Source organism: Somniosus microcephalus, chromosome 1 (assembly GCF_052327205.1).
Source record: "Somniosus microcephalus isolate GS21.2 chromosome 1, FLI_Smic_1.0, whole genome shotgun sequence".
NCBI lineage: Eukaryota > Metazoa > Chordata > Chondrichthyes > Squaliformes > Somniosidae > Somniosus > Somniosus microcephalus.
This window is the reverse complement of record NC_140987.1, coordinates 39,927,384-39,940,502: the sequence shown is the minus strand read 5'-3', so window position 1 is coordinate 39,940,502 and position 13,119 is coordinate 39,927,384. Positions and strand designations below refer to the sequence as shown.

The 13,119-nt window shown below is 51.6% G+C and overlaps 1 protein-coding gene across 3 annotated transcripts in view; it reads right to left on the bottom strand.

Annotated features, from left to right (window-relative positions):
* Positions 1–13,119, bottom strand: part of wdr17 (WD repeat domain 17) — a 242,168-nt gene that overhangs the window by 41,326 nt on the left and 187,723 nt on the right. For all 3 annotated transcript variants that reach the window (XM_085977976.1, XM_085977929.1, XM_085977981.1), the window contains 2 exons: positions 6,840–6,951; positions 170–311 (listed from right to left, as the gene is read on the bottom strand). In XM_085977976.1, coding sequence (XP_085834102.1) covers positions 170–311; positions 6,840–6,951 — 254 coding nt within the window. The remainder of the gene's footprint in view (positions 1–169; positions 312–6,839; positions 6,952–13,119) is intronic.

The following is a 13,119-nucleotide window of genomic DNA, read 5'->3' as shown; positions in this document are numbered from 1 at the left end:
CTCGAGGGGCCGTATGGCCAACTCCTGCTCCTAATTGTTTTGTTCTCACCCACATCCTGAGAATGAATTTAAAAAAAAATTACTTCTTAGCAATCAGGACAGCTCTGGCATTTGCATATCTTTATAACATAAATTATCTTAATCACAGGACAATTAGTAAGATGACTACCTTTAACGTAAAGAAGGCCAATTGGAAGTGCTTTTTCCGGCGCAGGACTCAGTAAATAATATTTTACTGCTTGGAACGTCTCCCCTTCATCGTGATGCATTTCCGCGAAGTGTAAACACTCATCTGTGGTTGGTAAGTGACACTGTGAAGGGATTTTAACACGAGATGTCAATCACGGCATCAATAAAATCTTACCGTGTAAAATCATGCTGCATTACAAAGAGACAGCATAAGAACATAGGCCTAGAAATTCAGTATAGCCACGTTTGGGGCGCTACAGCCGGGCGTTCGCTAAATTTTGCGCCCGGCGCAACTTAGCGCCACCTTCGCTGATATTCAGTTGCATCGCCCCAAGAGGTTGCTGCTGCGCTAAAGCAGGCGATGCACGACTATCATAAGGCGCTAAGCCGGCGAGCCGGGGCGCTAACACCGAGGGCGGGCGCAGCGCAGGTGCGGCGAGTTTCTGAATGAAGGCAGACACGCTGGCGCCGGTCAGTTCTTAAAGGGGGAGGGTGGATTTGTTTGGCTGCCACGCCCTGCACACTGCAGCCCTGAATCAAGGCCTGAACATAGCTGCTTCAACAGGTCAATGCCCACGACTATGGAGAAGGCCAGGGAGCGAGCGCAGCGCTTCAGCGAGGGTGCCCTGAAGGTACTGGTTGGCGCAGTGGAGCGCAGGCGCCTTGTCCTCTTCCCTGATAGTGGCAGGAGGCCGCTGCCCAACGAGTATCGAAAAGCCTGGAGCGAGGTGGCAAACAGGATGACCTCCAACAGCGCGGTTGGCAGGACTCCTGTGCAATGCAGAAAAAAGTTCAACGACCTCACTCGGGTTGTCAGGGTGAGTACCCTTTCCCGTATTCTCCTCATCCCTGCATTTGCACCTCACTTTATGGCCAAAGGGACCTGAAAGCCCCAATGCCCAGCGCTCATCCAGCAGCTATGGGACTGTCATGAAAATCACTTGCACATTCAGGACTTTACACACTGTCGGGCTATTCCACCATGGGAGGCAGTGCAGGCAAGATGAGGGCTTCACACTGTCAGGGCTATTCCACCATGGGAGGCAGTGCAGGCAAGATAAGGGCTTCACACTGTCAGGGCTATTCCACCATGGGAGGCAGTGCAGGCAAGATCAGGGCTTGACAATGTACTTAGAGGCCGTCCTTTCTCTTGCAGGGCAAGCTGGCCCACAATCGCAGGCAGCAGCGACAGACCGGGGGAGGCCGTCCTGACCTGAAACAGCTCAGCGACCTGGAGCAGCGTGTGGAGCGCATTATGGTAGGCCGGCTGATTGGCCCCGTCGCCAGTGGAGATGCCGACCCTGTTCTGGGCCCCAATGGTAAGGGCATCACCTTTTTGACCTCTCTCTTTCCACTTGCACCTCACACCAGCATCATTTGCCACTATCGAACCAATGCAGTGCATAGCAGCACTTATGCCTCCCTCGCTGCCGCTCTGCCCTCACTCTAAAGCAACTCTTGTGCCTCCCTGCTTTAAGATGGAGAATCGCCAGGTGAGGAGGCGGGCCCTCAAGCTGGCACTGTGTCTGATTCAGAAATCGAGGAGGAGGAAGAGGAAGCTGGCCCATCAGTGACACCCTCAGCCAAGGCAGCCCATGGCCATGATGGGGACACGTTTTCCCTGGAGGGGAGCAGGGGGGAAGGGTCTGAGGAGAGTGAAGCTCCGGGGCCCAGCGGGCTGCAGCAACGCGGGAGGGTTGGGGAAGCTCGGCAGCCTTCTCCCCGGAGGGTGAGTGCGGCCTCCAGTCCTGCTACGGTGAGCGCAGAGGAGGTGCGGCTCCTTGCTGAAATGGGCGCCCAGGCTGAGCGCAGGCACACTGAGCTCATGGCTGCAGTGGCAAGGATGCCTGACTCCATAGAGTCACTGGCAAGGAGTGCTCAGGAATTCGGGGCAGCACAGGCCAGGAGTCTGCAAGAATTCAGTACAACACAGGCCAGGAGTCTGCAGGACTTCGCGGCAGCATAGGCCAGGAGTCTGCAGGACTTCGCGGCAGCACAGGCCAGGAGTCAGCAGGACTTCGCTGCATCACAGGCGGCTTCCAGCCAAGTGCTCAGTCGTGCCGTGCACTCACTGGCTGATGTGATGCAGACACAGACCAGGGCCACACGGGCACTAACTGCTGCCACCCTCGCTGGTTCGGCCAGGCATCGCCACGCCGCAGCAGCCCAGCAGTCTGTGCTTCAGCAGATTGCTGCGCATGCTGCAGTGCTGGCCCGTGCGAGTGCCAGTGTATCAGCCGACCAGGGAGTGTCTGTGCTCTGTCAGGTTGGCAGCATTCCTGCAGCCAACACTGTCACTCCTCCACTGCAGCTGCCACCACCCGTAGGACAGACTGCTGCCACCCAAGCAGAGTTGGAGCAGTCAGCAGCCGGCCCCTCCAGGCCCAGAGCTGGTCCAAGCCGACCCCCAAGGGCATCTGCCGTCTCACCATCTGACCCTCAGCAGCCTTCCCCCAGCCTTGCTGCAGCCACTGGGGTCCCATTGAGGAGGAGCTGCAGGGTGGGAAGGGGCCACTCGCGGAAACGAAATGGATCACCCTCGCAGGGGAAAAAGTAGAAGGTGTGGCCAAGTGATTTTTTTATATATGAGGCTGAGAGGGTTTTTTTTTATATATGAAGGCCGAGACTGCTTTGTTCTTTTATATATGAAGGCCGAGACTGCTGTGTTCTTTTATATATATATATATATATATATATTTTTATTCATTGATGGGATGTGGGCGTCGCTGGCTGGCTAGGCCTGCATTTAGTGCCCATCCCTAATTGCCCTTGAGAAGATGGTGGTGAGCCGCCTTCTTGAACCGCTGCAGTCCGTGTGGTGAAGGTACTCCCACAATGCTGTTAGGAAGGGTGTTCCAGGATTTTGGCCCAGCGACAGTGAAGGAACAGCGATACAGGTCCAAGTCAGGATGGTGTGTGGCTTGGAGGGCCGAGACTGTTGTGTTCTTTTATATATGAAGGCCAAGACTGTTGTGTTCTTTTATATATGAAGGCAAGACTGTTGTGTTTGTTTTTTATAAAGGCCGAGGATCATGGTCATTTTTGTTTAACTGCTTTTTGCATTTTCTGAAGGTTGTGAGAGCCAGTTATGTCTCTGACTGTTTTTTGGGGGGTTTCTCTGAATTAGTTTGTCATGCGGGAAGGGCACAGAGTTTGCACAGTAAAAATTTTTCTTTAATCGCATTGTCCATGTTTGCTTTTGGAAGTATTTGTTGCCTTGACCGGCTGAGGGCTTGCAGAGCAGCTACATTCATCTTTTTTCATTGGCACAAGCCATTCCCTGAGAGGGGGCCTAGAACCGAGTTGCAATAAGCCGCCGACGGACGGCCCTTGCACTTTGTGCCTCCCTCCCGTCTTGGTGCTCCTCCTCCTCCTCCTCCTTCTCCTCCTCTGGTGGTCCTCCAATGTCTGCTGGCAATGGCTGAGTCCTGAGGATAGCCAGGTTGTGCAGCATGCAGCACACTACAACGAAATGGGAGACTCGCTCAGGCGAGTACTGTAGGGCTCCCCCGGAACGATCCAGACAGCGGAACCGCTGCTTGAGCATGCCGATTGTGTGCTCAATGATGTTCCTGGTTGCTTGATGGCTGTCATTGTATCGCTCTTCAGCAGGGGTGCTGGGCGCACGGAGCGGGGTCATCAGCCAGGTGCACAAAGGATAGCCTTTGTCCCCGAGAAGCCATCCTCGTGGGTGAGCCTGGGCTTCGAAAATGTCTGCCACAGAAGTCTGGCGCAGGATGAAGGCATCGTGGCTGCTGCCTGGAAAGCGGGCATTGACAACTATTATGAGCTGCCTGTGATCACACACCAACTGCACGTTGAGCGAATGGTAGCCCTTCCGGTTGCGGTAATCCTCGGCATTCTGTAGAGGTGCCCGCAAAGCCACATGCGTGCAGTCAATGGCGCCCTGCACCATGGGGAAGCCAGCTAATGCTGCAAATCCCATTACATGCTCTTGCTGCTTGTCCAGGGTCATGGGGAAGGAGATGAACTGACGTCTCCTTCTGAAAAGGGCATTGGTCACCTGGCGGATGCAGCAATGTACTGCGAGGTGGGATATGTTGGCAATGTCCCCAGTAGCGGATTGGAAGGAGCCGGTGGCATAGAAGTTGAGAGCCACCGTCACCTTCACTGCCACCGACAGAGATGTCCTGCTCCTCAGCTGTGGCTGCAGATCTCTGCGAAGCAGGTGGCAGATCTCAGTGACCACCTCCCTTCTGAATCGCAGCCTCCGAACACTCTGCTCCTCAGACATGTTCAGATATGAGAACTGCTGACGGTATACCCTGGGTGGGTAAGGCCTCCTGTGCCGACGCCTGTTGGCCCTTCTCCATCTGGCCATGACTGGCACTCTCTCACGGCGTCTCTGAGCCCTTTGAATGCAATGCAGAAAGCCAACGTTTCCACCCACTGCAGCCCCCATTATATGTTTCGAATCAAGGCTATGGCACTGAAAGTTAAATCCAAGTGCAAAGCTCTGGCCTGAAGCCAGAAGTACCTGTGCGAGCGTTGAGTCAAACCAGAAAGCTCTCTCCCTTTGTCTCTCTCCAAATATCTGTCTCTAACAAAGGAGTGGAACAAAATGGTTGCCACTTATACTGCAGGAGGAGTCCCCTTTAATTAGCGCCCTGCAGCGACTGGGAACCGTTCCCCTCTACCAGTCGCTGGGGGCGCCAGGCGCACATAAGGGCGGCGCCACTGAAGTTCCGGTTCGGGGCGCACTAAGGGCGTTGTACCATGAAATGACGTCAGGATCTGCGCACGCAGCCGAGCGGGCGCTGCGGTTTTGCGCTGCCGCTAAATCTTAAGTGAAGTTCGCGAGAGGCGCAGATCGCGCCGCGCTCGGGCGCTAGCCGCTTAGCGCCCCACTTCTCCTCCTCCTAAGGCGCTAGCAGCTGGCGCTAACAACTGAATTTCTAGGCCATAAGACGTAGGAGCAGGAGTAGGCCAATCGGGCCCTCGAGCCCACTCCGCCATTCAATAAGATCATGGCTGATCCAATCTTGGCCTCAACTCCACTTTCCCGCTCTCTCCCCATACCCCTTGACTCCCCTGTAGTTCAAATGTCTGTCTATCTCCGCCTTGAATATATTCAATGATTCCGCCTCCACAGCTCTCTGGGGAAGAGAATTCCAAAGATTCACGACCCTCTGAGAGAAGAAATTCCTCCTCATCTCCCTCTTAAATGGGCGACCCCTTATTCTGAATCTTTGCTGCTGCTGCGTGGGCTGGATTAAAACAAGTTATGTCCCGATTGTAGACACTGATCAATCACCTTCAAATCATTACTCGAGCTTCTATTTTTCTCCATGTATTAAAATTTAAAAAGAATGACCTGCCTGGTTCAGGATTCTTCACCGGCCCCCCACACCCCCAGCAGGTGCCAACTAACGGCCCCGGCAGCTCGCCCGAAGATTTAGACGAGGCCCCGAGGGCAAATTTCCAGACGACCTCAGGCCTCTCTATTCAGGCCGAGACTAATTACCACCCCATTGAGCCAGTCGGGGTGGGGGGTGGGGGGGGCGGTGAGGGGGACTCTCGCTTCTTTTTGAGATGTTTCCTCTCCTTCCCTTTTCTTGGGTCCCCCGTGACACGCAACAAATGGATTGGTGGGCATCTGCACCCAGGGCTCTGCCCCTGAAACTGGCTGCCGTCATGACTGCACCTCTTTACCTCCTTGCCTATGATGGGCATCCATTGGCCTCCCCTCCCTTCAGGGTAACAACCCATCATGTGGAGAATAGTATCTGCAACCCCGTATTTTACCGCTCCACAAGGCACAGCATAGCGGGACTTCAGTGCGTCCGCACCGCTGCCCCTCTGATTCTGTGCCTTTTATCTGGAAAATAATCAAAAGCCAAGCAATATAATTCCCCTAAAATCAGAGGGCATCAATCTGTTTCACTCTTGTGACTGCCCCCCCCAACTCTCTCTCCCCTCCCTTCCCCCCCGCTCCCTCAACTCCCTGCCGCCTTCCACCCCCTCCCACTCCCCTCCCCCCCCACTTCCCCTCGGGGGGGGGAAAGAGAGGCGAGGGGGGAGGAGAGGCGAGGGGGAGAAGAGAGGCGAGGGGGAGGAGAGGAAAGGGGGGAGGAGAGGCGAGGGGGAGAAGAGAGGCGAGGGGGAGAAGAGAGGCGAGGGGGAGAAGAGAGGCGAGGGGAAGAGAGGCGAGGGGAAGAGAGGCGAGGGGGAGGATAGGCGAGGGGGAGGATAGGCGAGGGGGAGGAAAGGCGAGGGGGAGGAAAGGCGAGGGGGAGGAAAGGCGAGGGGGAGGAAAGGCGAGGGGGAGGAAAGGTGAGGGGGGAAGAGAGGCGAGGGGGAGGGGATGCACGGGTGGAAGAGAGGTGAGCGGGGAAGTGGGGCGAGTGGGGAGGAGAGGCGAGGGGGGAGGAGAGGCGAGGAGGAGGAGAGGCGAGGGGGAGAGAGAGGCGAGGGGGAGGAAAGGCGAGGGGGGAAGAGAGGCGAGCGGGGAAGAGGGGCGAGTGGGGAGGAGAGGCGGGGGATAATAGAGAAACAAAATCACAGAACAATCTTGAACTGGCAACTGTAGCATAAAAACTGCTCCCTTGTAGAGCCTCTTAAGGCAGTTTATCGTGTACAGTGTTCTGCGAAAAGGAGTGCAGATAACCCCCGTAACTCACGAGTTTTACCTTCTCATGAAGATCGTTAATCTCTGCAGTGCCTCCTGGGTAGAATGTGCACAGTTTGACCAACAACAGCTCGCTGTCAGGTATCATGGTCAGCAGATCTGCCGCTAGATCCCTGCAAAAACATATTGCAATATTTAAACAGGACTCACAAGAGAAATAGAAACGAAGGCAAAAGAGAATATGGCAGGGCTGGAAGGCATTTATTTTAATGCAAGGAGTCTTGCAAATAAGGTGGATGAACTGAAGTTGTTGTTGAACACATGGGAGTACGATATTGTTGCTATCACGGAGACATGGTTGAGGGAGGGTCAGGACTGGCAGCTCAATATTCCGGGGTACAGAATCTTCAGGCGAGACAGAGGGGGGTGTAAAAGGGGAGGGGGTGTTGCAATATTAATTAAGGAGTCAATTACTGCTGTAAGGAGGGATGATATATTAGCGGATTCCTCTAATGAGGCCATATGGGTAGAACTTAAAAACAAAAAGGGGGCAAGCACTTTGCTGGGAGTGTACTATAGGCCCCCAAACAGTCAGGGGGAGATAGAGGAACAGATATGTAGGCAAATCTCAGAAAAGTGCAAAAATAATAGGGTAATAATAGTGGGGGATTTCAACTTCCCCAATATAAATTGGGATAGTCAGAGTGTGAAAGGCTTAGAGGGTGCAGAATTCTTAAAGTGCATCCAGGAGAGCTTTTTGAGCCAACATGTAGAAAGTCCTACAAGAGAGGGGGCGGTACTGGACCTAATTCTGGGGAATGTAGCCGGGCAAGTGGTGGAAGTGTCAGTAGGAGAGCATTTTGGCGACAGTGACCACAATTCGGTGAGATTTAAGGTGGTCATGGAAAAAGACAAAGACGGCCCGGAAATAAGGGTTCTAAATTGGGGGAAGGCCGATTTTAATATGATAAGGCAGGATCTGGCCAAATTGGACTGGGAGCAGCTACTTATAGGAAAATCCGCATCAAAACAGTGGGAGACTTTCAGAAGGGAAATAGAGAGAGTACAACGCCAACATGTTCCTGTAAAGGTCAAGGGTGGGACCAACAAGCAAAGGGAACCTTGGATGACAAGGGATATACAAAAATGCATTAGAAATAAAAGGGGGGCTTTTGGCAGTTACAAAAGACTAAAGACGGAAGAAGCCCTCGAGGAGTATAAAAAATGTAGGGGCATACTTAAAAAAGAAATTAGGAGGGCGAGGAGGGGCCATGAAATAACACTGGCGAGCAAAATAAAGGAAAATCCTAAGATGTTTTATAAGTATATTAAGGGCAAGAGGATAACCAGGGAAAGGGTAGGGCCCATTAGGGACCAAAGTGGCAATCTGTGTGTAGAGCCAGATGATGTAGGCGGGGTTTTAAATGAATTTTTTGCATCTGTGTTCACTATGGAGAAAGACGATGCAGACATAGAAATCGGGCAAGGGGGCTGTGACATACTTGAACATATTAGCATCGAGAGGGAGGAGGTGCTAGCGGTTTTAGCAGGCCAAAAAGTGGATAAATCCCCAGGCCCGGACGAGATGTATCCCAGGCTGCTGTGGGAGGCAAAGGAGGAGATTGCAGGGGCTCTGACACAAATTTTCAGAACCTCTCTGGCCACAGGGGATGTACCAGAGGACTGGAGAACAGCTAACGTAGTACCATTATTCAAGAAGGGTAGCAGGGATAAACCAGGGAATTACAGGCCAGTGAGCCTAACATCTGTGGTAGGGAAATTATTGGAAAAAATTCTGAGGGACAAAATTAGTCTCCACTTGGAGAGGCAAGGATTAATCGGGGATAGTCAGCATGGCTTTGTCAAGGGTAAATCATGTCTGACAAATCTGATTGAATTTTTCGAGGGGGTGACTAGAGGGGTGGATGAGGGAAATGCTGTGGATGTGGTTTACATGGACTTCAGTAAAGCTTTTGACAAAGTCCCGCATAGGAGACTGGTCAAGAAGGTAAGAGCCCATGGGATCCAGGGTGCCTTGGCGCGTTGGATCCTAAACTGGCTGAGTGGCAGGAGGCAGAGGGTGATGGTCGAAGGTTGCTTTTGTGACTGGAAGCCTGTGTCCAGTGGGGTACCTCAGGGATCGGTGCTGGGTCCCTTGTTGTTTGTGATCTACATAAATGATTTGGATGAGAATGTAAAAGGTATGATCAGTAAGTTCGCAGATGACACGAAAATTGGTGGGGTGGTAAATTGTGAGGAGGAAAGCCTCAGGCTACAGGACGATATAAACGGGTTGGTCAGATGGGCAGAAAAGTGGCAAATGGAATTTAATCCTGAAAAGTGCGAGGTGATGCATTTTGGACGGACAAATAAGGCAAGGGAATACACAATGAGTGGTAGGACCCTAGGAAGTACAGAGGGTCAGAGGGACCTTGGTGTACATGTACATAGATCCCTGAAGGCAGCGGAACAGGTAGATAAGGTGGTTAAAAAGGCATATGGGATACTTGCCTTCATTAGCCGAGGCATAGAATATAAGAGCAGGGAGGTTATGATGGAGCTGTACAAAACGCTGGTGAGGCCACAGCTGGAGTACTGTGTGCAGTTCTGGTCGCCTCACTATAGGAAGGATGTGATTGCTTTGGAGAGGGTGCAGAGAAGATTCACCAGGATGTTACCTGGGATGGAGCGCCTCAGCTATGAAGAGAGGCTGGACAGGCTGGGGTTGTTTTCCTTGGAGCAAAGAAGGCTGAGGGGGGACCTGATTGAGGTGTACAAAATGATGAGGGGCATAGATAGGGTAGACAAAGAGGAACTTTTCCCCTTAGTAGGGGGGTCAATAACAAGGGGGCATAGATTCAGGGTAAGGGGCAGGAGATTTAGAGGGGATTTGAGGAGGAACTTTTTCACCCAGAGGGTGGTTGGAATGTGGAACTCAATGCCTGAAAGGGTGGTAGAGGCAGGAACCCTCACAACATTCAAGAAGCATTTGGATGAGCACTTGAAATGCCATTGCATACAAGGCTATGGACCAAATGCTGGAAAATGGGATTAGACTGGACAGGGATGGATGGGCGGCGCAGACACGATGGGCCGAAGGGCCTCTTTCTGTGCTGTAAAACTCTATGACTCTATGACTCTATGACGTATTGTACCGGAGCCACTCCATCTCCGGTAAAACCAAAGCAAAATACTGCGCATGCTGGAAATCTGAAACAATAACAGAAAGTACTGGAAATACTCAGCAGGTCAGGCAGCGTCTGTGGAGAAACAGAGTTACCGTATCAGGTCGATGACCTTTCATTCTGAAACCCTGTTTTTGTCCCTCCACAGATGCTGCCTGACCTGCCGAGTGTTCCCAGCAGTTTCTGTTTTTATTTCCTCTCCAGTAAATACTTGCGTTGGAAAATGCATTCGAGCCTTTTGTTCGTCACTCCCTCTGTCCACTCTGTAAGACATTTCCTTCAGTTCTTTAAGTCCTTTCATGCCACGTACCAATCTGACTGAGCAGGTGGGGAGGTGACCACCTGTTGCCAGACCTGTACTCTGGCAAACCAGTCACGAGCAGGATTCTGATTTTCCACCCCTCGCTTCCATCAAAGGTCACCCCAGAGAGCCTGGCTGGGATCAGGCAGCACCATGCCACAGCATGCTTGCTCACTGAGATGATTTGCAATGTATTGCCACATGCCTTTCATGTAAACACATAAGGCTGGATTTTGTCAATGGGGAGCTTTTGGAGGCGGGACTCCCACTTGTTGGGTTTTAGTCCCGCCTCCAGCGACTAGTGGCCAACCCACGCTACTTTCCCTTGATTGACCTTGTTAAGCCCGCCCAGCGGGCTCAGCAGGCCAATTAAGGGAAAGCCAGTTACAGGTGACGTCAGCGAGTGCCGTTTCATCTGTCAAGAGCTTTTGACAGATGAAATGTCATCGTTTGACGGCTCTGTGAAGCTGTCAAACACGGACAATCTGTCTTCTAAGTTGTGTCTTTACTCAAGACTCAATTAGAAAGCCTTCCTGACCAGAAAGCAGAAGGCTGCAGCTTTTGACAGTTCAGCGGCCATTCTGCTTTCTGTGCCGGTGAGCTGAGGGACTCCCGAGACCTGAAGGGAGGAAGCCTGCAGGAAGAAGTAAAGCTAAGTGTAACTTATTAAAACACTTCACACACACCTCACACACTTACCTCTGCACACATGCACCCATTACTCACCTGCACACCGGACATCTCGGCCCCTCCGACCCCCGCAGACCGAAGGCCCGCCTCGCTGACCCTGGCGAGGTTCGGAGCCGTCGGGAAGCCCACACTTCAGGGCTCAAAATCGGGATTAGCCAAAAAACTGCCTGTAAACTACCTGTTAACAGGCAGTTAATTGGCATTAATCCCCTTCTCGCCTCGAGGAGGCGGGACCCGGCGCGGGTCGGCTACCCGCCTCCTGGCAAGATGGCATGGAGACGGGTTGGGGACGGGTTGGGCACCCGCCCCCAAATTCTGCTATTTTCCCGGCAGTCCTGCCTCCAAACCCACCTCCCCAGGGCTGGCAAAATCCAGCCCATGTGGTTGCTTGAATATCGGTGAACAGGTGTCAGCTGTGGCTCAGTTTGTAGCACTCGCGCCTCTGAGTCAGAAGGCTGTGGGTTCATAGGCCCACTCCAGAGACTTGAGCGCAAAAAATTTAGGCTGACACTCCAGTGCAGTGCTGAGGGAGTGCTGCACTGCCAGAGGTGCTGTCTTTCAGATGAGACGTTAAACCGAGGCTCTGTCTGCTCTCTCAGGTGGATGTAAAAGATCCCATGGCACTATTTTGAAGAAGAGGAGGGGAGTAATCCCTGGTGTCCCTCAACCAAAAAAAAAGACTTGCATTTCTATAGCGCCTTTCACGACCACTGGACGTCTCAAAGCGCTTTACAGCCAATGAAATACTTTTGAAGTGGAGTCACTGTTGTAATGTGGGAAAACAACCAAGATAACAAAAACAGATTATCTGGGTCATTATCACATTGCTGTTTGTGGGAGCTTGCTGTGCGCAAATTGGCTGCCGCCTTTCCCACATTACAACAGTGGCTACACTTCTAAAAGAACTTCATTGGCTGTAAAGCGCTTTGGGGCGTCCGGTGGTCGTGAAAGGCGCTATAGAAATGCAAGTCTTTCTTTATAGAGCCTGCACCTGTTGGTAAAGGAGGACATTATTGTCCTTTTATATATAGTAATTTGATGATGATAGCATGGTCTTAACATTAATGTTCCTTCACAATTTTAAAAATCTACATATAAGGACAAAAGAAAGGGTGGAATGGGGAAATCCCATTAAGTCAGCCCTTGCACAGGCCATAAACAATCGGCTCAATAATGGACTTTACCGCAGCCAATTAATACCCTGAAGGAAAATTCTACCTGAGGTAACCAAGCAAAACTCTAGGATAATCATTGATCCTCACACCTCCACTATTACATCCAGGTCTGCTGCCTCCAGCCAGGATTCCCCTCTTGTTTTAGCAGTACAGGAAGCACTGTGCTCTGCAGCGTGTTTGATCATCTCAGTCTGTGCCAAAGCCACCAAACCCACTGACTAGCCAGCTCATTATTAGAGCAGTTAATCAATCGTCTGAACCTCAACTGTTTTTGCTGGGGAACATGCAAAAACACATTTTATATTGCAGAATGTTTCACATTATTCCCTATTTTTTTTCAATATACCACCTTTACCCTTTAAAATGCTCACCCTGGTTTTCAAATCCCTCCATGGCCTCGCCCCTCCCTATCTCTGTAATCTCCTCCAGCCCCACAACCACCCCCCACCCTCACGAGATATCTGCGCTCCTCTAATTCTGCCCTCTTGAGCATCCCTGATTATAATCGCTCAACCATTGGTGGCCGTGCCGTCTGTTGCCGAGGCCCTAACCTCTGGAATTCCCTGCCTAAACCTCTCCGCCTCTCTACCTCTCTTTCCTCCTTTATAAACTCTCCTTAAAGCCTATTGCTTTGAACAAGCTTTTGGTCACCTGCCCTAATTTCTCCTTATGTGGCTCAGTGTCAAATTTTTTGTCTTATAGAATGCCTGTGAAGCGCCTTGGGATGTTTTACTATGCTAAAGGTGTTATATAAATACAAGTTGTTGTTGTTAAAATGATGACATGGAAAACTCAGCATGTCACAAAATCCTGATTGGTGTGAAGTTACCTTAAGAACAAAGGAATTTTCAAAATAATCATAGAAACATAGAAGATAGGAGCAGGAGTAGGCCATTCGGCCCCTCGAGCCTGCTCCGCCATTCAATGAGATCATGGCTGATCATCCGAATTCAATACCCTGTCCCTGCCTTCTCCCCATATCCCTTGATC